We start from the raw sequence: 25379 nt of genomic DNA on the forward strand, positions 1-25379 counted from the left end.
CTATGTATGCTGTAGTGTTTGGGGTTGAAGTCTCTATGTATGCTGTAGTGTTTGGGGTTGAAGTCTCTATGTATGCTGTAGTGTTTGGGGTTGAAATCCCTATGTATGCTGTAGTGTTTGGGGTTGAAGTCTCTATGTATGCTGTAGTGTTTGGGGTTGAAGTCCCTATGTATGCTGTAGTGTTCTGGAGTGAAGTCCCTATGTATGCTGTAGTGTTTGGAGTTGAAGTCCCTATGTATGCTGTAGTGTTTGGGGTTGAAGTCTCTATGTATGCTGTAGTGTTTGGGGTTGAAGTCTCTATGTATGCTGTAGTGTTTGGGGTTGAAGTCCCTATGTATGCTGTAGTGTTTGGGGTTGAAGTCCCTATGTATGCTGTAGTGTTTGGGGTTGAAGTCTCTATGTATGCTGTAGTGTTTGGGGTTGAAGTCTCTATGTATGCTGTAGTGTTTGGGGTTGAAGTCCCTATGTATGCTGTAGTGTTCTGGAGTGAAGTCCCTATGTATGCTGTAGTGTTTGGGGTTGAAGTCCCTATGTATGCTGTAGTGTTTGGGGTTGAAGTCTCTATGTATGCTGTAGTGTTTGGGGTTGAAGTCTCTATGTATGCTGTAGTGTTTGGGGTTGAAGTCTCTATGTATGCTCTAGTGTTCTGGGCTGAAGTCCCTATGTATGCTGTAGTGTTCTGGGCTGAAGTCTCTATGTATGCTCTAGTGTTCTGGAGTGAAGTCCCTATGTGTGCAGTAGTGTTTGGAGTTGAAGTCTCTATGTATGCTGTAGTGTTTGGGGTTGAAGTCTCTATGTATGCTGTAGTGTTTGGGGTTGAAGTCTCTATGTATGCTGTAGTGTTTGGGGTTGAAGTCTCTATGTATGCTGTAGTGTTTGGGGTTGAAGTCTCTATGTATGCTGTAGTGTTTGGGGTTGAAGTCTCTATGTATGCTGTAGTGTTTGGAGTTGAAGTCTCTATGTATGCTGTAGTGTTTGGGGTTGAAGTCTCTATGTATGCTGTAGTGTTTGGGGTTGAAGTCCCTATGTATGCTGTAGTGTTTGGGGTTGAAGTCCCTATGTATGCTGTAGTGTTCTGGGCTGAAGTCCCTATGTATGCTGTAGTGTTTGGGGTTGAAGTCTCTATGTATGCTGTAGTGTTTGGGGTTGAAGTCTCTATGTATGCTGTAGTGTTTGGGGTTGAAGTCTCTATGTATGCTGTAGTGTTTGGGGTTGAAGTCTCTATGTATGTTGTAGTGTTTGGGGTTGAAGTCTCTATGTATGCTGTAGTGTTCTGGAGTGAAGTCCCTATGTATGCTGTAGTGTTTGGGGTTGAAGTCTCTATGTATGTTGTAGTGTTTGGGGTTGAAGTCCCTATGTATGCTGTAGTGTTCTGGAGTGAAGTCCCTATGTATGCTGTAGTGTTTGGGGTTGAAGTCTCTATGTATGCTGTAGTGTTCTGGGCTGAAGTCTCTTTCTGTATTGTAGTGTTCTGGGATGAAATCTCTATATGTTCTGTAGTGTTTGGGACTGAAATCCCTGTCTGTGTTGTTGAGATCTGGGCTGAAATTCCTCCCGGGGTTTTTAATATAGAGTCACCACCTGTAGTTAAATTCACAGTAGTTGCAGGAGGTGGCTGTGTCAAAGATGACATTTCTGTAGTTGTACTTTGGAGATGAGTACTTGATGTAGGTGACATAAACTCTGTGGTATTTGGTGTTCTCACTCCACCTGCAGCTGTTCCTTCTGTTGTGGTAATGGTGCTTGACTGTTTGGTAGCAGCAGCTGCAATCAAATTAATTTGAAGTACATTTGTCTCAATTACAGGTCACTGTCTATTGTGAATGGCAGTGTTGAAAATGATTTCCCTGATGTAAAAGTGAGTAATGAGTGGACAGATATAGATTGTTGTGTCTTGTGTAATAGAAAACAAAAAGTTATAATATAATTTTGCTGACATAGTAAATACATACAATTTATAAATAAATAACACAAACTTACCCCCATGGCAAACAAAATTGAGTTGGTTACTGCAGCTTTGCTTATTCCACTTCCCATTATCTTGAAATACTGCAGCAACACAATCCTGATTTGGAAGATAGCTGGGCTGAGAAGCTCTCCAGAAACGAAAAGATGAGTTACTTCCATCCGACCATTTCCAGGGATCTTTGAACAGCCCAATCCAGACAGTTTGTGATGCAGACACGTTGAGCACTGCCATATTCTCTGCTTCAGAGTGTATGCTAACTAGATCAGATGGCAAGCCCCTGCAATGACTCTGAGCATCCCACCACGATTTGGACTCATTAACAAAAATGAAATCACCAGTATGTGTCCCTGTAATGTAATTAAATGTATTATTATTAGTATTATTGTTATTATTGATCTCTGAAATAAATTATTGTAATTTTACTTACCTTGACAAACAAACTTTCTTAGAACTCCACAGGCACTGACAAACCACCCACCAAATTGATCCAATGCTGCACATTCTTCTTGATTATTCGTTATTACTTCTCCTGATTTCCACTTAAAAAAATCTGTTAATTGACCAGGCAAAGACCAATGCCACATCCACACAGCTCCGATCTCCAGTCCTATCCAAGTGTTTTCAGTTATATTTGAAGCTAAAGAAACCAGATTATTCATATCTTCTAAGTTGTAAATTGTTGCTAAATCAGTGTACATATCTCTGCAATAACTCTTGGCTTGTGTGTAGTTCTCAGTGAGAGTAATATGGTGAAAGTCTGAAGATCCCAGTGTGAAAAAGCAAAAAACTGTGGAAGTACAGAAAAAATATTTCTTTTTCATCATGTTATGTTTAATCAAACGTTATATAGCTAAATTTATATAAATTGTAAATACAAATGTATCATACTAACCTGACAAAAAAGTCAAATAAGCAGCAGAGGTCCTTTTCATCGTGGTTAGTCTATTGTTTTCAGTCATGATGACAAACTGCAAAGCAACAAGCCAAAAGATGTTACACATATAATACTGCTCACCATATTGCTCTGTTCTGATCAGCTGCTGCTCCTATAAGGTGCAAGCAGTTTCAGGCAGCACAGTGTTTGCAGGAGGAATGCCACCTGGCTTGTTAACAGCCACCTTCTCACCAACTAACAAAAAGCAAAGCAGTTTTTCAAGTTTATTTTGATTGCCTGCATACTGTAGGCCATATGAGTTTTCTTGTTTGTTGAGATGAATTTATATGAGAATATTCACCAGGTAGGTCTAGAATGCAGGTGTCAATGTCTAGTTGTTCTAACTGAAATAAAACAAATTTGTTTTGCTTGTAAAATGTCCTGCAAATGGTACAAAATAAACTGAACCTCAGCTTTTGAGGTTTTAGGAGGCAGTGCAACTAATTCATGAGAACAAAAGTGCAAGTCATTCTCCAGCCCAGGAGAAAAAACGTTGGACAAAAATGGTCTTTAGAAGAACAGAACACTGTGTTCAATATTTTGAATAGTGGAAAATATTACTGCACAAATAAATCACTGGTGCAAGAACAAGTTGTGCAATACTGTATATACCCCTTCCTTCTGTCAAAGGGAAAACATTCCAACTCTTTTTGTAGGTGTGGCTGTTTAAAACAGCTTGCTCAGATTCTTAAATAATAGCATGCCATAATTGGGCTACGCGAAAACACACACAGTTTCTGGCTGAATTTACTACTATTTACTTACATTTTTGTTTACCACTCCCCCTATCATACCCAAAACAATCACTCGCTTGTATTTGTGCAGGTATGAAATGTTCAGTGTTTCTTGAACGCATCACGGATGGCCTTTTGATGTCGTGTATTTTTGGAGCGTAGTGTGCTGAATTTGATAACAGTATATATTGAGAAGATAGATATTATTTAAACTCAAATACTGCATACAATTGTGACGCGATAATCGCCAACCAAATTAGCTGTGATTAAATACTAAATCAAGCTGAACCTCTGCAGCGGGGGTGTCATATGACGGTGCTGTTATGGGTGGTCCCGTGGGACATTTTGGCTCAAGTCGATTGTAGCACTGAGCCATCATGGCCTGTAAACAACAACAGCTTCTGACCGAAGCAAACTGTGTCTGAGACTCGGCCTTTATCTAGAAGTGATTCTCAACAATGCTTCGAAGGTGTGTCTGGTATGTAATTCCAATCTTCCAACAACCATGAGGTAGTTGTGAACAGTCGCTTCCTTGGGGTATTACCCCTGAATCTAGCATCGAGCTAATGTTGGCTATATTAGCCGTAAATTAAGCTAACAAGCTAATCTTAGCAAATGCAGGTCGAGCGGATTCATTTGCGGACTGTCGATTATTATGCAACATTTTTAGATGCGAAACAAGGTCTGTTTGCTATATCCCAGTTTTACAAAAAACTACAGAAGGTAGTATCACTTAGACGTGTGAAAACCAAAGCTAATGTTTGCTAATGTTGTTGTATAGCATGGATCTTTGAAGCCGAAGATTTGCAGCTAACGAGCTATCGATAAAGGCAAACTCCGACATTGTGTATTTGTCGTAATTAGTTAGGCGTTGTAGTTTTTACAGAATACGGACAATGTATTTGCTTTTTGTTCTAGTAAGGTCTGGTATGTACTTAATAGTGACTCGGCGGTAGCGCTGCTGCGTACCTTTAGCAACATTTTGGCAAACATGAAACGCTAACGCACACTGATTAATGTAAGCAAATATTTGTACGTACAAACATTACCTGCCACGAGAATTATTTCCCTTTTATTTGTCCAGTTTTTTGAGGAGGGGTGATTTGCTTATTTGTTTGTTTTTTGGGGGGGGAAGATTTTTGAGTTCAACTTAGCTAAATAAACGGACCTTTTTATGTTCAGTGATTTATGGTTATAGATTTGTACGTGGCCAGCTAACTCTATGGGCAGAAATCTGTGCCATCAGAAACTAAATTTGAATTGCTCAGATTGAATCTGAATTGTAACTTGAATAAATGCTTTTGAAAACTGAATTTGAATTAGTCTAATTTGAAATTGAATTTATAGTTTGAAAATGATCATCACTAAATTGAAATTGCATTTTATATTTTGAAAATTAATTGATTTGCTTTGAAACGGCATTTTATCCTTTAAAAATTCAGCTCTCGAATAATTTCAGATTCACTTTTCACCATTCAGTTTTCAGGTCTACAATTCAATTTCAGTTCCAAAATTCAGTTTTTTGAAACTTACATCCGGTTCCGGTTCAAGAGCAGATTAATAGAACTACGTTTTACTAGCGGACCCAAAGTGTTACTGACGGGAATCTACAGCGTCTTGAGCTTGTCAAACATAGTAATGGAGCAGTATGTTTAAAAAAAAAAAAAAAAAAAATCTAATTAAGCATGCACTCAGTACCCTAAGAATTATTATGGTAGTTAAACACAGTGATAGTTTTATATCATATTATATCACTTCAAACAGAGGTGATCCAGTAATGCTGCACTAATGAATTAGACTAACTATTCACTTTAGCTAAAGAGTTGGGATGCTGTGTAAGACATAAATAAAGCTAAAATACAAAGGTTTGGACACCGTTTTGCATGTTTCCCTACTGTAGGGGTCTCTGCAAGCATACAGAGGGGGTACTCTGAGAGGGTACAAGATGACAACTTTGGAATTCTACTAGAAACAGTCGATCATATTTGTTTGTCAAAGCTGAATCCAGGGCAAACTACGCTAAATTAGCGTTTTTAGCTAGCAGCTACAATAAGCATAAAAGTTACCTTACGGCAATCATTTGTTAACATGAAGCTTGTTCTTATACATGTAATACATTTATTACCAACCTGAGAGTTTATCCGCTGGTCATTCGATATGACGAATGACTTCTGAAGTCTTAATTCAGCTCAAGACGCTGTAGATTCCCGTCAGTAACACTTTCGGTCCGCTAGTAAAACGTAGTTCTATTAATCTGCTCTTTAACCGGAACCGGATGTAAGTTCCAAAAAACTGAATTTTGGAACTGAAATTGAATTGTAGACCTGAAACTGAATGGTGAGAAGTGAATCTGAAATTATTCGAGAGCTGAATTTTTAAAGGATAAAATGCAGTTTCAAAGCAAATCAATTCATTTTCAAAATATAAAATTCAATTTCAATTTAGTGATGATCATTTTCAAACCATAAATTCAATTTCAAATTAGACTAATTCAAATTCAGTTTTCAAAAGCATTTATTCAAGTTACAATTCAGATTCAATCTGAGCAATTCAAATTTAATTTATTCAAATTTAGTTTCTGATGGCACAGATTTCTGCCCATATAACTCACTTATGGAAAATTGGTTTCTCTGCCACTTAATGCAATCGCAGCTATAAGACTTCCACTACTTTATTTCTGAAATGGGAGAAATAATGATGTAATCTTGGCAAACTCTCAACATTTGAGAACTGAAAGACACCAAATGTGTAATGATTAACAAAATACACCCCCCCCCCCCCCGTTTTTTCCTTTTTTTTTTTTTTTTTTTGAGAAGTTGCAACCAAATCATGTTTGGCAACTTTAGCTCAAAATAATAATTGTCAAAGTCAGTCTCTGTTATCTTTTAATCAAGATCGATCAGAAAGGTTTTCATAGCTTATTATATTCCTTTTTTTTATTTTTTTTTATTTTTTTATCACTTTCAGATTGATATCCTTCGAACGGGACGTTTTTCTTTTCAGCGGGCAGCTTACAAGCCATGTCCTCACAGCAACCTAACAGCTCAGCCTCCAACAGCCCCACCAGCATCTTAGGATCTCCGTTTTCAGTCATCAGTCCCTCACTTAACTCCCCAGTGGTGCCACACTCTCTGGGATTTGGACCCATCAGCAACAGTCAGGTAATTCATATGCATGAGGGTGTATGTATTGTACTGATGTCACAGTGCACTTAACTCTTATTTTTAATTTTGTAGCCTGAGAGCCATGATGCTTGTTTAAACTGGGCCGAATATACACAGCCACTTAAGGTACACTGTAGTGGGGAAAAAACAAACACTTTACTGACTATTTACATTACTCCACTTATAGAGGCAGGCATTTTTGAATAATGGCTCCTAACAGAAGGCGTTGTAAGCAAAAATTGTCACAGTTAGTGCTAATAACAAAAGGGCATTTGATTATGAAAATATTTCTGTATTTATGTGAAAAAATGAAAATAACTAAGAAATAGTGTCTGTCATAAGCTGTGTAGGATGCACCGCTGGATATTGCAGAGTAAAAGTTGTTAAATCAGTAGCTGTGACTCTTAGTATTTCGCTGTTCACATGACTTATGCCATATTATGTGGAAAAATCAGAACAACATAAGATACCTTAATTAGTAGATATACATGAATAGGTGATGGTGAGAAACTCAAAGTTATAGTGTGAACTCAAAATTTGGAGGTTTTTAGTGTAGCACATGATCAATTTCATCTAGAAACAGCCATCAGGTTTTTGTCATCCATTTGGGGTATACGTGTTTTTTTTCCCAGTGACCAGAGCTAAATATCCACACTAATTATCCCAGTTTAAATGCACTCACAAAAGTAAGAATGAGTCTCGTATCAATTTGCCTTCTTGTGGATATAATTTAGATATTTGAAGATATTTTTGAAGGAATAAACAGTGTTTTTTGTTTTGTTTTTGGGTTTTTTCTTTGCCTAATTTTGACAGCCCTAGCCTCCGGTTATTCAAATTGGTGGAAAATACTGTCTGGCCATTACATACAAATAATGACATTGTTACATTGTTTCCCTTGTTTTATTTGGTTGCAATCGTACCCAGATTTCATCGTCAGCGCCTATATCAGGGATGCACTCTGTCAGCAGCTCAGAAGACATCAAGCCTCCGTTTGGCCTGAGGCCCATGCAGGCTCACAGCCCGGGAATAATGTTGTCTCAGAAACGACTGTGTGTCATCTGTGGGGACCGCTCTTCTGGTGAGTGAACTTAATCAGCACAAGGTAAAGGACAGAAGTGAAACATCAGCCAACGAATATTTCAACCCATGATAACACTTTCATGTAGTGGATCTTACTTATTACGAATGATAGCAAAAAGTTTCCCCAACTCATACATGCAGGTTGATGTTGTCTTCCTTCCAGTCTTCTCATTGGGCCGTAACGTTCGTTTCCCCCCCCCCCCCCCCCCTTATGTTACAGGCAAGCACTATGGAGTGTACAGCTGTGAGGGTTGCAAAGGTTTCTTTAAACGAACTGTGCGAAAAGACCTGAGTTACACCTGCAGAGATAACAAAGAGTGCCTGGTTGACAAACGCCAGCGCAATCGCTGCCAGTACTGCCGCTACCAGAAGTGCCTGGCCATGGGAATGAAGAGGGAAGGTATGCAAAGTATTAGAATATTGCCGTAGAGAGCTTGTTTGGCAGTCAGACGGTTTAGCAACGCGTTTTGTTCTGACTTGTCTTACATGTAACTGTACCCACAGTGATAAGTCAAAATGTTGTATGTTAGCGGTAAAAAAAAAAAAACTAGCTGTGAATTAAAATTTCATGAAGTTATTAATTATACAGAGTTAAGCCTAAATAAAACAGTTTAAGTAAATGTGGACTATTGATAACATACATTAGGACAGACAGGTTTGTTGGGGCTGGTGCAACTAACCTGTCTCCAATTCAAATCTTTCTCCATCTTTCACTAGCAATCAAACTTGTAAAGGACATAACAGAAGATGGAAAAGTTGAAGGATGGATGAGTATGACATTGAATTCTTGAGGATACTGTATTTTAATGTCACATGGAGAATTAGAAATTGTTAGAAATGCAAAGTTCATGACATTTGTGTGTGAATTTGACCTGAGAATGATGGAATGATGGAGAGTGATGACTGCCAAATGTAGTATGTGGCACGTATGTGGTCTAATAAACAGTAATCCAAGGAGTTCTAATTTTGATTGCTGTTAAGGGCACAGATCGGATTCGTATAGCTGCAGTTTTCAGTGTCTGATTGCCTAGTGATAATGGCAGATTATCCCTCAGTGTCAGCATTTTAAGAAGAGTCCTGGCTTGTGTTGCTTATACTGCTTCAAAATTACTTAAGTTTTAAGTAATATAATACCAATACAACAATTCATAGTCAGTTTTGAAAATTCTGGAAAAATGGGGCGGGAGGAAGAGCATGTGTGAAAACCTTCAAATTAACTTGCACGGCTGCTTGACTGCTTTAAATAGAGAAAGATTATTTTGAGTTGGTCCAAAACATTTTTTTTGTTTTTGGGTTCAAAGGCTTGTATTTGTATGTTTATGCTTAGCTTCATTCTTGTGCTACATAAACCACTCTCTACTGAGTGAGCTTCCACTGGTGAACATCCACACAGATATTATATAGAGTCGAGTTCTGATTTGACCCTAAGGTTCTGAGCAGAAAACCCTAATTTATTTATAGTTTGAACTTGATTGAACATCTGGTTGTACACATTAATACACAACAGTAGATAATTGTTTCATTTCCACTGTAAATTAGATCCAGTGAACTTGTCTTCATCTTTAAAACATGATGTCTAACCAGATTCTTTACTTTAGCTTTGAACACTGTGAGTCATATTCTTCAGCATGCACTAAAAACAAATATGTAGCACTGCGTTGTTTAATTTTTGCAATGTGACTAAAAGAAAATTAAGCATGTCTCAGACTGATGCTGAAAATCTAGTTCATGCATTTATTATATGTAGGCTGGGCTATTGTTATTCATTATCCTCATCTCACACTAAATACTCCCAGAAAGGCCTCAAGTAATTCCAAAACACAGCAGTGTGAGTGCTAACTGGGACTAAAAATATTTCTCTCATATTAGATTTTCTTCATTGCCTTCTTGTCGAATCCAGAATTGAATTTAAAATCCTTCTCATATACAAAGTTTTGAATGATCATTTCCCATCATATACTGCCCCACCCTGGGGTTTCTGAAAGTAAAATGGGAGACAGAGCTTCAGCTATCAGGCCCCTCTACTGTAAAACCAGCTCCCAGTTTGTACTGGGGAGACAAATGCCTATTCTTTTAAGATTAGATTTAAAACTTTGCTTTTTGATCAAGTTTATAGCTGGGGCTAGAACCCTCTCTTAGTTATGCTGCAGTAGGCTTAGGCTGCTGGGGAATTTGGGCCCTGAACCTTTCTTCTTTTCACTTTGTGTGTTTATACATCACTGTTGCATTTAGAGGTTTCAACCAGCAGCAGTAATTATTAAACTGTGGCTCCCTCCCACGGTGTGGCTTCTTTGCTTTCTCCCTCTGCTCCCTTTTCTTTGTCCTCAACCCGCACTTTGGTGCCTCCGCTCACCCCCAACCAGTCGCAGCAGGTGGCTGCCCCTCCATGAAGCTGGTTGTGCCAAAGGATTACTTCCTTTTAAAAAGGAGTTTTTCCTTCCCAGTGTCACCAAGGGCTTCCTCATAGGGGGTCGACTGATTCTTTGGGTTTCCTTTGTAATACTGCAGGGTCTTTACCCTACAGTATAAAGAGCCTTGATGCGACTGTTGTTTTGATTTAGTACTATATAAATAAGATAAAGTAAAATTCAATTGAATTTTGGGTCCCACCACTCAGTTAAAATTGATAACAATTCACTACATTAAAAGTCATATACATCTATATTGCTCTTACTAAGTTTTGTCTGTATAGCAGACTTTCTCAGTGCATCAGAAAATGATTGCACATAGTCAGAACACTTTGCATTTTAACTCTTACAAGCATCATTGATGGTCTGTTTGTGTGTTTTGTGTGATGCAGCGGTACAAGAGGAACGACAGAGGAACCGAGAGCGGGAAGGCGAGCTGGAATTCAGTGTTGGAGTGAATGACGAGATGCCTGTGGAGAAGATCTTGGAGGCAGAGACGGCTGTGGAGCAAAAGACTGAGCTTCACTCAGACGGAGGCTCTGCAGGAAACTCGGTGAGTGGTTGGAACGTAAATGCATTTACATGGCAGCACTATAAACAGAGTGATAGCTATGTTTATTAAGATGAAAGCTTACTAAAATTACTGGAAGCATTGATTGTCTTTTTTTGTTTTGTTTCAGCCACATGATGCTGTTAGCAACATCTGTCAGACTGCAGACAAACAGCTGTTTGCCCTGGTGGAGTGGGCAAAGAGAATCCCTCATTTCTCTGAACTGCCCCTTGATGATCAGGTCATCCTTCTGCGTGCAGGTATGAACAAGCACACACAAGTGATCTGATCAGCTTTGATGTTATAAGTTTATCAAAGGCACCATACAGTATTCTTCTGAAGTGGCCAAATATGTCCTTTTATGCTGGTTATTGTAATTCTTAACATACAGTTACATTGCTATCTAAGTTATTGTTGTTTGGAGCCGTTTAATTATATTTGTGTACTTGAATACTCTATAAATTGCATACCTTGCAAAAAATTGCAAAATCGCAATAAATTGCATACCCTATAAAACTAAGCAGTGCTAAGAATTAGTGTACGAGAATGTCTAGTAAAAACAAAGTGTAGAGGAAACTTAAAAGGCTGTGAGTGAATGACCACATTTCTGCCCAATTTTGCTGAAATGTTTTAGAAAATATTTTTGAAGTAGTGACTGTTCCTAACTCCAGTTGTTATGTGTCTGGTGATTCCCCAGAAGGGTTTTTTGCCCAGAAAGGAAAGTGGCAATAACAACTTTTTTTTTTTTTTTTTTCTTTCCCCCATACGGAAAGTGGTTCAGAACCCTGAGGACATAAATCTCACAGCAGCGGGGATGGTGTATACAGTTGCACTAAACTGTCTTTGTATTATTGCCTACAACTTAAGGGAGAAAGGACTCTGAGACACATGAGTCTTTGTTTTAAATGTCATGATGAATTAAAATCTTATTGCTTTTTACATATCTGTGTGTAAATGGACTTAATTTCTCAGGGTGGAATGAGCTTCTTATCGCCTCGTTCTCCCATCGTTCCATTCCGTTGAAGGATGGAGTTCTTCTTGCCTCTGAGCTACAGCGCGATAACGCACACAGTGCAGGAGTTGGAGCCATTTTTGACAGGTACATTGATGGAAGTAAAGAATTGCCAGGATACAAACATATAAGCTGCACTTGACTGCAATGATTTGTGTTATAAAAACGTATTGTCTAATTTGACTTTTGTTTTTGATACAGAGAAAGTGTGCAGAGCGCAGAGGTCGGCGCCATATTTGATAGGTACATTTCCTCTTGTTGTTCAGAGTGTCTTACACAGTGTAGGCTCAGTGTTTTTGTTTAATGCTTTGAAACCTTGCATTCTTTCTCAGAGTTCTCACTGAGCTGGTCAATAAGATGAGAGATATGCAAATGGATAAAATAGAGCTGGGCTGCCTTCGAGCCATTGTCCTGTTTAACCCAGGTACTTAACATGGAAGAAATTAGAAACATTTAACTATTTCTTCAAAAAATGTTTTGGGCTTTTTTAATTTTCTGCATTTTTCATGTAGATGCTAAAGGGCTCTCCAACACCGGTGAGGTGGAGCTCCTCAGAGAAAAGGTCTATGCATCATTGGAAGCTTACTGCAAACAGAAATATCCAGAGCAGCAAGGAAGGTAATGGTCCTCTGCTGTAACAGTCTTTGTTGTAGTCCTGTCTCGTACATTTTGATCTTGTTAAGTGAGATGATGTCCTCTCTGTTCCCTGCAGGTTTGCTAAGCTCCTCCTTCGACTGCCAGCACTGCGATCTATTGGCTTGAAGTGCTTGGAGCATCTTTTCTTCTTCAAGCTGATCGGTGACACACCTATTGACACTTTCCTAATGGAAATGCTTGAAGCTCCCCATCAGTTGTCTTAGATAAGAAGCGTGTACTGTGGTTAGATAGCTGAAGCCTGGGCAGCGGGCGTGGGACTGGAGTGGCACTTTAAGTTCTTTGAAGATTTGTCGATTTGTCTCACTGCTGTCTGCGTTACACTTCTTTTAGTGCGGCACAGATTTGCGCTTTAGACCAAACCCAAGGCTTGGCATGATCTACAAGCTGGTGCTATATGTTTAATTAACTTCATGTGTAACTATGGGTAAACACAAGTATCTTTTGAAAATATAAACATTTACATATTTCCCTCACAGGATAAACTATAATTTGGATATACATTTTTGTATAAACTTTTTAGACACCTCAGATTTTAAGATTGTTGTTTCTCCAAATGATGGGATACATGAGAGGACGGCAACCAGATTCTTTTCTTAACGCGTTAACGACGCACCCTTTTTATAAATTTACACTCAACTCAGATCTAAAAGTGCATTATTGTACCAAACGACAGCTTTGAGTTTACTTGTATCCATTGCACATGATAAAATCCAGCAGTGACCCTGAGACAGAAGACAAGTGAGCAGTTGAAACTGTCAGGCCAGACTCGTACTGCTCATCAGGGTCAGCTTTATGTGTCTCATATACATATATATGCAGAGTATTGTTTACTTTGCCATTTAAAAGAATAATTATGTTGGGGTTAATGATTAGACTTTTCTGCACATTTGCAACGTGCTGTTTCTAAACCATACATTTAACAAATGCCTGACCTCTGAATGGTCAAGTGTTTGTCTTTTGGTGCTATTTCAGAGATGATTATTGGCGCAGATGCACACCAAACCACAAACCTATGAATATATGCAAAGCTAAAAATTCATTTGTCAATCTTTGTTTAAAATGTAGCAATACAAAATGTTAAACTAGGTAAGCCTGTCAGTTTTTCAGGGGTTTTACAAAGAAAATTATGTCCTGTGGAAAGGGAAGACTCCATTTTGTAATTTATCTTCACAAATCTAAGGTACTGTGCAAAAGTAATTGTTCAGGGACAGTGTATATTGATAAATTTGAACTATGATCAGGAAATACAAATTCTATAATTCTTATTTACCCTTTTTTCTGTTTTCAGCTAGTATAAAGCAGAACGTGTCTTGGGTTGCACTGGATTTGCTGAGACAGTTTCGGCTTCTTTTTTTTTTTTCTTCTTCTTTTTTGAATGCTTGTTTTTCCTACCTATCCTCATCATCGTGATGTCTCTGCATTTTATTGCAAGCAAACAATAATCGCATTTAGCTCCATACCACCTGTGAACAGACATGAATTTTAAGTCCAGATGAGTGGGCCGTATGTAAACACCAGCTGTAATGGTAAACGTGTCACTGACATCTGTATGCTCTTGAACATAAAAGTGACTTGAAAAATGGGTTGTGTGGACTAAAAATAAACAGGCTTAAGTTTTTCTTTCACATGCTTTGTCTGGTCTAAACGTGACTTATTTCTGTATTCATAGAAGAAAAGGTGGCAGAAAGAAGTTGATGACAAAAAAAAATTGCATTTTGCCTTTTTATTGTAGTTGTTACATAGTTTTTGCTGTGGGTATAGATGCAATTGAAGCCTTGGTAGTAAAGCACTTTAGTCCAAGTTCCACAGTGATGTTATGGCACAGGCAGCAGTGTGTGATGGGCTAATGATAAAAATATAAGTGCAATTAAATCAAAGGCTTCCATCTGGATTTTACTGGAGTAACTGGTAAAGCCGATCGCTGGGTGTTCATGTTACAGTCTGAAGTGAAAATCCTACAGCTCTTAGAACCAAAGTGAAACCACCTCCTGGATTAAGCAGAAGTGTCACTTTCTTTTAAAACCATGCATGGCTTGGTTTTCTTAAATTATATTTTGAATAACACTGCTTTTAGTCTATAATACACTATTCTACACATGGAGCAAAAAAAAAAGACAGTTATGACATGTACATCTGTTTACAACATTCCCCTGTATTGCTTCAAACATGTTTTTGCTCTTGAAAAGTCAGTACAACCCGGGAAACGCACTGAGCTCCCAGCTCCTCCTGTAACTGCAGTTTTACTAAGTGGCATGCTACACATCGAGTCTAAGGTGCTGAAAAGGTTCCAGTCAATTCAAAACAAAATAAAAATGGAGTGCTCATTTGATTTCTTTTTTTATGCAGATTTATCACAATGCGCTAAATTATTTTCTCAATGGCTATGTTTCCATCACAGTGAAAATTAAAAGTGAATAGAGATCATTATGAATTCAGTCAAGGCCATTCCAAATTGATTAACAGCACGTGGACCTCTAAAATATTCAGTTCAGTACAGATTTTGATGTTTTAAAAAGTCTATAAATTAAAAAATTTTATGTGCTTCCTAACTAATAATTATAAATGTGCCCCCTGATGGTTTGCATTCATTGAGAATTACTACACTATGAATGGAGTGAACCTAAATGAATCTTACAATAAGGCAACAGGATAACAGCTAATGTGCATAGCCAATCCTTAAGTTGTCATAAATATGTTAAAGCTATCTTCATAAACTACTTGATCCAAGACATAGCATGGAACCAAAAAAAGTAATTCTGCCATGACAAGTTTAAAAACACTGGTTAAAAATAAATCACAGCTCAAGAATGATCTACACTGCAATATTAACCTCTGCTCCCTCCCTGCCCCACAGACCGCACATCTGTAGCAACATTTTCGTTATTATATGTCCCTGAAAACATCTTAATAAATAGCTGTCTCTGAAAGGCACTCTGAAATGTGCAGCTCATAGTCTCTACAAAATAAAACGAAATAAACTCTGTGAAGATTGCTCACTTGTACTTCACCTCACTCCAGCTGTTCATCGGTGAGAATAGATCACGACGGTGACGATGCGACTTCAGTTCAAACTATAAATGTTTGCATCGTTAGCATTAGTCTGAAACTAGTGGGATTGCCAGTCAAACCTGTAACGGAGCTGTTGGCAATCGCCTTTCTCTCTTCATATCAACTTTAAAAAATATCTGCGCCGTTTCTCTGATGAATTCCTTCTTATTTAGTAAACTAATGCACGCTTGCCTTGGATATGTTGACTTTGATTAAATATTTAAAAACTGTGCTACTGCTGAATTGCTGGTTAACTGCTGAGTATGTTCTCAGATTCAGATGTCTGAATGGTTAATCAGTGTCAAGGATCTCACTTTCCTTTGAGACCCAACTTTTACATCCAGTGCAATTGTTCCTTATTTGAGCACCTTCTTGAGCAAAACGAAACACAAAACTACCACAGTAGTATATAACAAAATAACCCTCTGCACAAGGCCATCTATTCAATAGATGAAATGTCTTTTTTGTCACGAAAGCTCCTGGGCTGAAACTAAACCCAAACACATTTATTTGAACTGATTTTCTAGCCCTCTCAATTCACTGAAGGCCACGGGGATTAAACTGCCAACTGTTTTGACTCCCTCGGCCTTAAAAAAACCAAACATTTCTGCAGGTGTTTGTATGCAATATCACATTGAAAGCATAGCTGTGATGAAGCCTTATGAAAGCAAATCATGTGTAAACTGTGTTTAACCGGCAAGGGCAAAGCTTAGTGGTTTTAATGCAGCACGCCGTTTCTGCTCCCTCTGCCCATCAGTTCAGGAATAAAATCCTGTTCTCCCTTCTCTTTCGTTAGGAAGCACTTGGTCAAGTCCAGACATACAAAGATGAGATCAACTCATCAAAGCTGGGGTTGGGGAGGGGGATTTTAGTGCCAAACCGGAGCAGAGTAGGTTGACGGGTTGGGTCTTTATGTCCTTATGGGGGGTTTGGGGCAGTGAAAGGGCTTCCAGATAGCGTGGTGTCCCATGGGGGTCCAGCTCACACTTGCATCTCCGAACCATTAGACAAGCCAAGAGCGTTTGCCTCCTCTGTTGTCAAACCATTCCTCAGTGTCCTCCTCACTGTGCACACAAGAGGAAAATTCAGAGTGGAAACATAATCGCCTATCATGGAAAAATGTTTTGTTTTTTTGCATTATATGAGTTTACATATGGAGCTGATTGGAGCTTTCTGCTCTGTGTATGATAAGAAATGAGGCAGCTCGCCCAATATTTGACACCACTCACATGATTTTCGATTGGCTCGGGATCGTCTCCTCTCCCGCGGCTGCGTCCGCTGGCTGGGCCCCTGAGTGGCTGACCTGACAATCCTCTCCATGATCTCGTCTGCTGTGTCATCTGTGCAGTTTACTGGGTCGTCGTTGGCAGAGCACCATGGGGCAACACGACCTAAAACAACACAGTTAAAATGGGTAAGCGAAACGTCTGATGGTACCAAGGTAATAGCATCTCATAATATTCTTTAAAGGGCTAAGTCATTTAGTTAAACTACAAGCAGGCTTAACGACAGACTTGATAACCTGTAATTGTAGTTATTTCTGAATTCAATTAACTAAACTTGAGGCATCTGGCTCTGTAAATCTCAGAAATAGCATGTCTGAGCAGATATTTGAACTCAGTAGCATTACCTTGGCCTGTAGTACTAATGCAAATTGTTTTTGATAGTACTTTTAGTTTGCATGCTTACTTTCAGCAAATGTTGCTACAACATTTAGCAACATCTTGTAAACAGGATGTCATAATAGGCCCTTGAAAAGCCTTCAGCTGGCATTTTGGATCAGCTGAAGTAAACGTAAAACAGGAAGATGTTCTGCTCCTCTTTTATGTCACACTCACATTCCTCCCACAACCCTCCCTCAGCCTGGTTTTACCAGTTTATTTGTGTTAAAAAAAAAGTCTTCGTCCTCCATATGCTTTGTCACTGAGGATCACCAAATAATTTTGTATTCCTCTCCTTAATTTTGTAGTCTGTGCCATGTAATATAAAGCCCCTTCACTATTGTGAATTGGTCTTATGTAAATAACATTTATTTGTAAAATCCAAAACTTAACTAAAGATTCATGGATGACCATTCCCTGCTATAATGTCTCCCCCCTATAACTGAATTGCTGCTTACTGCCTTGAAATGACTGATTAAAAATGAACTGAAAAATAATAATAAGCCATCTGCCTTGACTGGTTGGGGTGAGCAGAGGCACCAAAGTGGTGTATAAACATAGAGATTGAAGAGATTTGCTGCTACATTGCTAAATAGTCCTAATTAAACTTAGGTTTTAGGTAGAATTCCTTCAATAAAGATGAAACAACTGTTACTGTGTTTGACTTGAATAATGCAAATCTAGTTTTCTGGATGGCAGTGGTAAAAATAAGGAAATATTTAAAAGTGTAAAAGCACAACACGTAAAGGAGAAGAACCTCTGGTGCTACTGGCTCTGGTGCGTGTTCGAAGGCCCGGCACTGTGGATGATCCACTCTCTCCACTCTGCAGGCTACTTTTTAGGACGGCCTTCATGTTCTCGTGTTCTGCTGCATCTTCGGCACTCTGGACACTCTGAGGCTGACTCTCCGGTTTGTCTGAAGGGGCTCCACCAAATTTACCACTCTACAGCAACAGATGGGCACATGAGATTGTGTTAGCAGTATAATGTGACTCATCTCCACGCTCTGAGACCTTTTACGTATGAAAGTCGTCACACAGGTAAACCTTTACAGGAGCAGTTAGGCATTTCAAACACTCCACCCACAACTCTGAGATACAATCTTTTTTCTCCCTCAAGACTGGTTCTTGAAACAATGCTGACATGCCGGGTTCAAGAATTTCATTATATTTCACCTGAGTATCTGTGAGTTGTTGAAGTTAGATTCAATCAACAGAACATATCATGCAGACACTTCTTTCTGTCCATCGAGTTTCCTCATCCACGCTCGGTCTCTCTTACACACACAGCCTGTCAGTGTCACAATCGACTCTGTTTTTCCTGATGTTACAACACTTGGTGTTTTCCAAAGTTACAACAGCGTGTCTAAAAAGACAGGGTTAAATGCAAACACCCATGCACTTGTCTGCAAACACAATTACCTCACTATCATTGTCATCTTCACTCTATGGAAAAAAAATAGTAAAAATTACATTTTTGCAGACTTTAAAATAATAGTATAAGTTTTTATATACGAGTTTTAAGATAAGACAGTGGTGCAGTCTTGTCACCTAATTTTTAGGAAGAAAGCAAATACCAGAAGTCCTTAAATATTTAAACACGTTCTTTTTAATACCTGCATTTTCGTGAGACTTTCATCTCCTAGAACAGGAATGCCAAACTCATTTTACATCTTGGGCCATAATTAAGCCCCCTTTTATCTTAAGTGAGCCAGACTGGTGGAAATACCCTTTCTGTCAGTGTAAAGTAGTTTAACTGTGCATTTAATTGCTGAGATATGTCAATACAAGAAAAAGAAATGCAGTGTTAATATCTCAGTTTTTCAACATGATGAAGAAATGCTGTTGTGGTTATTGAAAGAAATGAGTCAGGATGACTCTTTGGGCTTAAATTGTACAGAATAAATATATAAAATTACAGACAATTCTGGTAGCTCAGTATTAAGTGGAATGATTTGCTAATTCACAGAAAATGCCCTGTTTTACTTATTTATTCTACTGCTGACACATTGTGAAATAAAATAGAAATGTCTATAGTAGATAAAATTACTATAGACTTCCCTGTCATGGTTTCCTGTCAACTTTTTATCAATTACTTTCTTACTGCAGCATGAATGGCTTTGGTCTGAGGTGTTTATCAGTAGGAAAAGCTGTACAAGTCCTAAAAATACAGTTAAAAGTCTAAAAACTTATTCCATCCTTTACATTTGACAAATATGTCCAACGGGTCGGATTGGATCGTCTGCCGGGCTGATTCTGGGCCCCGGGCCTTATGTTTCACACCCCTGTCGTACACCATAAAATCATCACTGCAGATTCAAGCTGTGCAGCCCAGAGGAGCATATTTGACTGAATTTCTTTGTAGGAGTGTGAGCTGAGGAGTGGGCCATCCAGAAATCCAGAGTTTGAATTCTCACACAGTGATTGAATTAGGGACCTTTTGAAGAGCGGGTGTTCTTGCCAGAGCCCGCTGTTGAGTCTGCTCTGACAGTCCGGGGGATTTTAATCATGCGGTGAGGTGTTTGCTCTGGCTTTTCTTAGCTGGCTCCAGCTACAGAATAGGATACACTAAAAACAATTCACTGATTGTTGTTACAGAAACCTATACATGTGAATACCAAGGAGCTATCCCGATGTCCTTACAAATGCCGCATTTGGCGCTTTAACCAGATTAAGGATATAAGCAGCGTCTAGGGATGGGCCGTATTGTTTCTCAGAAATCAGAAAGCTCAAACTAAACAAAGACGAGGTTTATGAAATGGAAAAATGTGCGTGTAGGTCGGCTGAAGACGACTTACATCTGTTATCATTTTTCCCCTGGTCTTGTTCCTCTCTCGGTGGTTGGCCCTCTTCTGTTTCTGCTGCAGCACGCGCTCTCTTGTCGTGCGATATTCTAGAGCAAATTCGCTCAGTATCTTGCTAAAGCGGTGTATGCTGACGTCACGTACTGCATACACCGGATGGCCCAAGAACAGCAGGAAAGCATGAAACCTGGAGAAGAGTAGAGCGACAATGCATCATTATACATGCTTTATCATTAACGAGAATTCAAAATCTGATTACACAGTTATATTTCTAAGATATAAAAATTCTGGAAAATGCGTAAGGAAAGCTTTAATGTGTAAAGGATTATCTACATGTGAATGCACCTGTTGATAATTCTTCGATGTACAATCTTGAGTATGATGATCCTCTCTGCACAGTCTTTGAGGAAGTCGGACATTTTTTGTTTCAACGCTGGTTTCATCTCATGTTTTGCAATGACTTTCAGGTGATCCCATGATGCTTTGCACCTTCTCTCCATCTGGGCCAGATTGTCTTGAAGCTGGTCAAAGTCCACCTAACAACCAAGACAGACTTGAGGTGATGTGGCATTGGCATTTATGTCTACTAACAACAAACTATTTTAGATTAGTTGTTAAAGTGAAATTTTAAACGGAACCTTGGTCAAGCGGGTAACAGCGCCAATCTCAGAGTAGAGATCAGTACTGTCTGGAAACTTCTCAACCACGATGGAGCAGGCGTGGTGCAGCAGAGATTGCTTATGAACTGTATCCTTCACCTCAGGGACCTTCTCCAAATAGTTCAGCTCAAAGCCTTTAGCCTAGAGATATATGCAAACACAGGAGCACTCTCAGAGTGTGGGATGGAAACAATGGTCTAAAATTAAAATCAAATGCTGCTACTCTAGGACCAAAACTGCAGTGAACTTCCTCTTTGGCAGAGTCAGGGAAAAAAAAGGGAGTTGAAAAGAGCTAAGAGTAGATACGTAGATTCATTAGACTGAAACTACACTCTATTTCAGGGCTGACTGATTATTCTGCTCGCCACAGCGAAGCTAAAAAGCCAGAATGAAAGACATAATCCTAATCCTAACGGGATCTCCCCTTGTTCTCCTGCCAGCTTTAAATGGCTTACTGCAAAATATAAACGTGGCCATTATTTACGGTAACTGCCTGTTTTGATGTTGATGACTTATGTTTCCCCTTTGCATGTTTGGCTCGCATATCCCAGAGGTTCATTCATAAATACACTTACTCACAGCTGCATACACACCGAGGCACACGCAAGGGCAAAGAAACACAGATGACAAAGTGAGACAAAAACAAAACAAATGAGGGAAAAAAACAGAGACACATATGCAGGTTCACACATAAAAAGGCCAGACAGAAAGAAATTCTCAGAAATCCCAAAACCTTCCCTCCCCTTTTCTCTTTTTGACACACACACACACACACACACACACACACACACACACACACACACACACACACACACACACACACACACACACACACAGAGAAAGGACCAGGTTTAGCAGAGGCCTTGACAAGTGTTTTTACTGTAGAAGGACAGTATCTGGTGCAGTCAGGCACGCAGAACTCTTGCCAAATCAATAGGCTGTCAGAGGAGGTGGGGGGTGAGGAGCACTGCAGAAAATGTACTTGGAGGTTTACTTACATTGGAGCCATTGAGAAAGTTGCCAATGGCAAGTAACGTGGTCAAAATGTATCTGAGTGTCTTATTTTTTTCCAGCTGATCCATTCCTTCCTTCAAGTCCTGCAAAGGCTCTGCCACTTCCTAAAAGAGCAGGAAAATACAGTCATGAAGCACATGACACATCCCTGCATGCCTATTTTTTTTCCAGTGAAGTCTGTTCTTCTCTCATCATACAGATGTACCCCATATAGGAAAAACAAATCTTGTTTAAACTATTCACTGTATATAAAAGGCGGATGAAGTTTGTGGACGTCAAAAGTGAAGATAGTTTGAAAGTGCCTCAAACCTGCATTCTTTCTAGTGGCCAGCAGGGGGAGACCACTGGGTGCAAAAGGAAGTACAGTTGTACTGAAGTCTACTGGAAAGCTGTTGCTAAGCCAAGATAATCACCAACTGGCTGTAGCTTCATATTTACAGATTTCGTGCGATAATTGCTCATATTTCACTAACTAATCGCAAGCATATTTCCTAATATATCCTTTTTAATTCACAAAATTAAATTTTATTATAAGAAAATTAGAAGCAAAAATGAGATATAATGCACTTTTGCTACTGCTACAGGCATGATTGATTCTGACCTTCTCAATAATTTCATAGTCCATCTTGAATGCCCACAGCTGCAGGCGAGCAGACAGCTCTGTGATGGAGGAGAGGGTGAGAAGGAACTGTTCAGCGCTGCCCAGGGGGATAGCAGGGTTGACCAGCTGAGCTTCCTGGATCTTTTGCTTCTCCTCCTCTGTGGGGATCATTGTGAGTATTTTCTAGTGGCAGGAAGAGAAAAGTTGGGGAGAAGGTGGGAAAACAGGCGTATAATACCATTTAAACACATTGATTTTTTTGTTTTGTTTTGTTTTTTTACTGTAAATCAGAGTAAATAAAAGAGAAGATTCAATTCAAAATTGCATGAAAACAACTCGAAATCAAGCTGATGATCACAATATATCTTAGCATCTCTGTATTCTGATAAGCTGGGGAGTTAAGATGAGTGGGAGAGAGAGGAAGAGTCCATAGGTGTGCGTCATAAGGCAGAACCTTATTAAAAAGACTTACCTCGATGCCTTCTTTGTTTAGTGCGTACTCATCAAAGTTGAGAATGGCAGTCTTGATTGTGCGGGGAGGAGGTAAGACAGTCAAACCGATGTTTATAGCATTGCTGCGCTTTGAGTCCAGGACTATGATCTCTTGCCGTTTGCCATCAACAGCTGCTTTCTACAAGATACAGAATATTGCCAGTGTGTAAGAAGTTTGCAAAAATGTATCCAACACATCAACCTTGGTAGAAAAACCTCAGTTATAATTATTTTTTCTTTTTCCTGATTCCCTGTGTGGTCTGTGCTTAAAAGACTTGGAGGTCTACATGGCAGTGTTTCTTGGTGTTACAGTACATGTTTCTTAAAATGTCACAGCTTTCTGCACTTGAAGGCATTATTTTAGAACATATTTTAGTTTCCGGAGCAGGGTTGGCCCCTGAACCTACAGATTTTTGAATCAGTGGATCCTGTAATAACTCTGAAGATTTAAGAATGTGTTGATGTGCTCTGGTCCCATAGTTTACTTTAACATAGAGGTAGGGGTGACTTAATCTAAAGTCCATCTTGTACCGTGTGCTTCCTGATTTATATGAGACAACAAGCACAATTAGCACCAAACTAAATCACAAAATGATCCTTTCAAATAACCAGCTAGGGAGGAGAGCTGCTCTAATAGCAGTCTAGACAGCAATTACCTTCGTGACAGAGAGCTCCTTGGATTTGGACTCAAACAGCTGCTCCAACTTGGATGTGTCCAGTGTAACTGGCTCCAGTTTGGACCAGAGAGAATCCTTACAGAATTTATGACTCTTACACTGCCAGTCCACAGGACGAACCTCATTCCAGAAGAGACGGATGGTCTTCTTCTTCTTCTGGAAGAGAGGAATATCCCCTCGGCTCAGCTGAGGGGATGGCGGAGGGATAGGGGCCATAAATGGTGGAGGTGGAGGCATCATTTTGCCAAGGATGGGAGGAGGTGGGGGGCATCCAAACGGTGGTGGTGGTGGTGGCAGGGCGGTATTGCATGGCAGGGGAGGAAGAGGTGGTATTAGGTCACCTGACCCTGTCGTGCTGTCCATATCTAAAATGTCCATGTCATCCTCATCCTTCAGGTCGGTGAAGTCCATATCTTTGATCCGCAGCTCTCTTGGTTTGGCCATCAACTGGTCCCAGATATAGTCCGACTCTTTCTTTGGGGCTAACGTTGACGAGGCAGCGGGCGATGATTTTTCAGCCTGTTGCTGCTCTTTTGACGTCTCTGCTTCAGGTGGAGATGTCAGGCCTTTGACCAAATTTCCAAACTTCCCCGCCACTGCCCGGACGCTGCCCTGATTGTCCAGATTTCCCACCTCCATCTTTTTCACATTTTCTTCTCTGGCCTGTCTGTGAGCCTCCAGTGTGGAGATCCTGCTAGCCAAACTCGCCACAGAGTCATTCACCTCCTCCTTCTCACATTTACACTTCTCCTTTTCAGATTCTCCCACTTTCCCATCATCCTCAGCGGCCGTCTTCTGAGCATAGAGCATGTCCAGCATGAAGCGTTTCCCGTTGAGAATTTTGTTGCAGTGGTCATTCACATCTGCCTCTTTAATGCACTGAGTCCATTGGCCTGAAGGTATAGAAACAATTTCGATCAAATAGAAGGTAATATGAATAGTTGATCATCAAAGTAAGCAAATAAAATCTGCAAAATGTTTTAACTCTACCTGCTTCGATTTCACGGTTGAGTTTCACCTCCCGCTCCTCTCTCTCCAGAGTGCTACTTGTGGAGGAGATGCTGGATGCAGAGCAGTTGTCCTTTTCATTCACCTCTTCATTCTGCCTCTCTTTTTCACTCAACAGCACACTGTCATCTACATCCCTTTCTGTCACCTGCTCCTTCTCAGACTCCTCCTCCAACTCTACTGCTTCTGCTTCTACATCCGGCTCTCCCTCCTTTACCTTATCAGTTACATCTGCTTCTTCTTCTTCTGCCTCATCCATACGCTGTCTCCGCTCCTCAAGCTTCACCTGCTCTCGTGTCTCTTCCTTACTCTTGCCTGACTGTCCAATTGAAGCCACCTCTACCGCTACCTTCTCTTCAGCAACAACATCCTCTGTCTCTGCCTGCGACGCCGCCTCAGTTTGCTGTTTGTCTGGTTCAGGGGGAGGTGCAGGGGAAGGTTCTAATACTGGTAACTCTGGTGCTGCGCTTTTTATTCTGGTCTGTGGTTCAGCATGTGGGATGTGTTCTGTTCCTGGAAGAGAAATTACGGCAATATTAAAGAAAAATGTTACTTTAAATGTTTCTGTACAGAGTTATGTGCCAACGTATAACTCTGATAGTGTTCAAGAACAAAAAAAAAGTTAAAGGAAAATCTAAAAATATATTTAAAATTGCTTCCCGGCATATCATTAAGTGTGCTGATACTGACATTCTCAGACTGAAATACATAAATCAATCACCTAATCCCTTTATACGACTGGCTGAAACACTGCAATGCTTTACAAAAAGTCTGAGAAAAATCCTTCAGCTTCAGCCTTTATCTTCAGTTTAAAGTCACCAAAGAAGCATGCTTTACGAAGATAAACTGAAGAAAAAAACAAGAAATTTCTGATTACCATCTTACATTGAAGTATCTTGAAATTACTG

At 39.6% G+C, this 25379-nt stretch overlaps 3 protein-coding genes across 9 annotated transcripts in view; 1 reads left to right on the forward strand and 2 right to left on the reverse strand.

Moving 5' to 3' along the window:
• Positions 1–2379, reverse strand: LOC101471228 (uncharacterized). The gene is made up of 3 exons (XM_076889642.1): positions 1981–2379; positions 77–1764; positions 1–9 (listed from the first exon to the last, which is right to left on the reverse strand). Exons 1-3 carry the CDS (start codon positions 2198–2200, stop codon positions 1–3), a joined length of 1917 nt encoding a protein of 638 aa, XP_076745757.1. The 5' UTR covers positions 2201–2379.
• Positions 2380–3806: 1427 nt separating this feature from the next.
• On the forward strand, positions 3807–14133 carry rxrbb (retinoid x receptor, beta b). 4 transcript variants are annotated; one of them, XM_004541525.3, is made up of 12 exons: positions 3807–4106; positions 6605–6798; positions 7726–7879; positions 8102–8281; positions 8599–8652; positions 10682–10842; positions 10970–11099; positions 11812–11938; positions 12053–12094; positions 12184–12275; positions 12364–12469; positions 12564–14133. In XM_004541525.3, exons 2-12 carry the CDS (start codon positions 6658–6660, stop codon positions 12709–12711), a joined length of 1335 nt encoding a protein of 444 aa, XP_004541582.1. In that variant the 5' UTR covers positions 3807–4106; positions 6605–6657; the 3' UTR covers positions 12712–14133. The 4 variants fall into 4 exon arrangements, with proteins under 4 accessions (XP_004541582.1, XP_004541581.1, XP_004541583.1 ...); XM_004541524.4 differs by having other exon boundaries at positions 3809–4115; XM_012924863.4 differs by lacking the exon at positions 3807–4106 and adding an exon at positions 4171–4319.
• An 83-nt stretch (positions 14134–14216) lies between these two features.
• Positions 14217–25379, reverse strand: part of fhod3b (formin homology 2 domain containing 3b) — a 90678-nt gene continuing 79515 nt past the window's right edge. For 3 of the 4 annotated variants that reach the window (XM_004541523.5, XM_004541521.5, XM_076889934.1), the window contains 12 exons: positions 24454–24984; positions 23443–24356; positions 22767–22925; positions 22295–22477; positions 21678–21797; positions 20659–20820; positions 20366–20556; positions 20015–20207; positions 18639–18662; positions 17975–18161; positions 16786–16947; positions 14217–16620 (listed from right to left, as the gene is read on the reverse strand). In XM_004541523.5, the coding sequence (XP_004541580.2) occupies positions 16538–16620; positions 16786–16947; positions 17975–18161; positions 18639–18662; positions 20015–20207; positions 20366–20556; positions 20659–20820; positions 21678–21797; positions 22295–22477; positions 22767–22925; positions 23443–24356; positions 24454–24984 (2909 nt within the window). In that variant the 3' untranslated portion in view covers positions 14217–16537. The remainder of the gene's footprint in view (positions 16621–16785; positions 16948–17974; positions 18162–18638; positions 18663–20014; positions 20208–20365; positions 20557–20658; positions 20821–21677; positions 21798–22294; positions 22478–22766; positions 22926–23442; positions 24357–24453; positions 24985–25379) is intronic. The other variant, XM_076889935.1, reaches the window with a different exon arrangement.

Source organism: Maylandia zebra, linkage group LG11, assembly GCF_041146795.1.
Source record: "Maylandia zebra isolate NMK-2024a linkage group LG11, Mzebra_GT3a, whole genome shotgun sequence".
Taxonomy (NCBI): Eukaryota; Metazoa; Chordata; class Actinopteri; order Cichliformes; family Cichlidae; genus Maylandia; species Maylandia zebra.

Excerpts from the sequence above, each read along its gene's own strand:
- LOC101471228 (XM_076889642.1), bottom strand. The coding sequence starts at position 2,200 with ATGGCAGTGCTCAACGTGTCTGCATCACAAACTGTCTGGATTGGGCTG. Across the intron at positions 1,765-1,980 it reads CAATTTTGTTTGCCATGGGG|CTGCTGCTACCAAACAGTCA; the intron begins GTAAGTTTGTGT and ends ATTTGATTGCAG.
- rxrbb (XM_004541525.3), top strand. The coding sequence starts at position 6,658 with ATGTCCTCACAGCAACCTAACAGCTCAGCCTCCAACAGCCCCACCAGC. Across the intron at positions 11,100-11,811 it reads GGTCATCCTTCTGCGTGCAG|GGTGGAATGAGCTTCTTATC; the intron begins GTATGAACAAGC and ends TTAATTTCTCAG. Across the intron at positions 11,939-12,052 it reads GTTGGAGCCATTTTTGACAG|AGAAAGTGTGCAGAGCGCAG; the intron begins GTACATTGATGG and ends TTTTTGATACAG.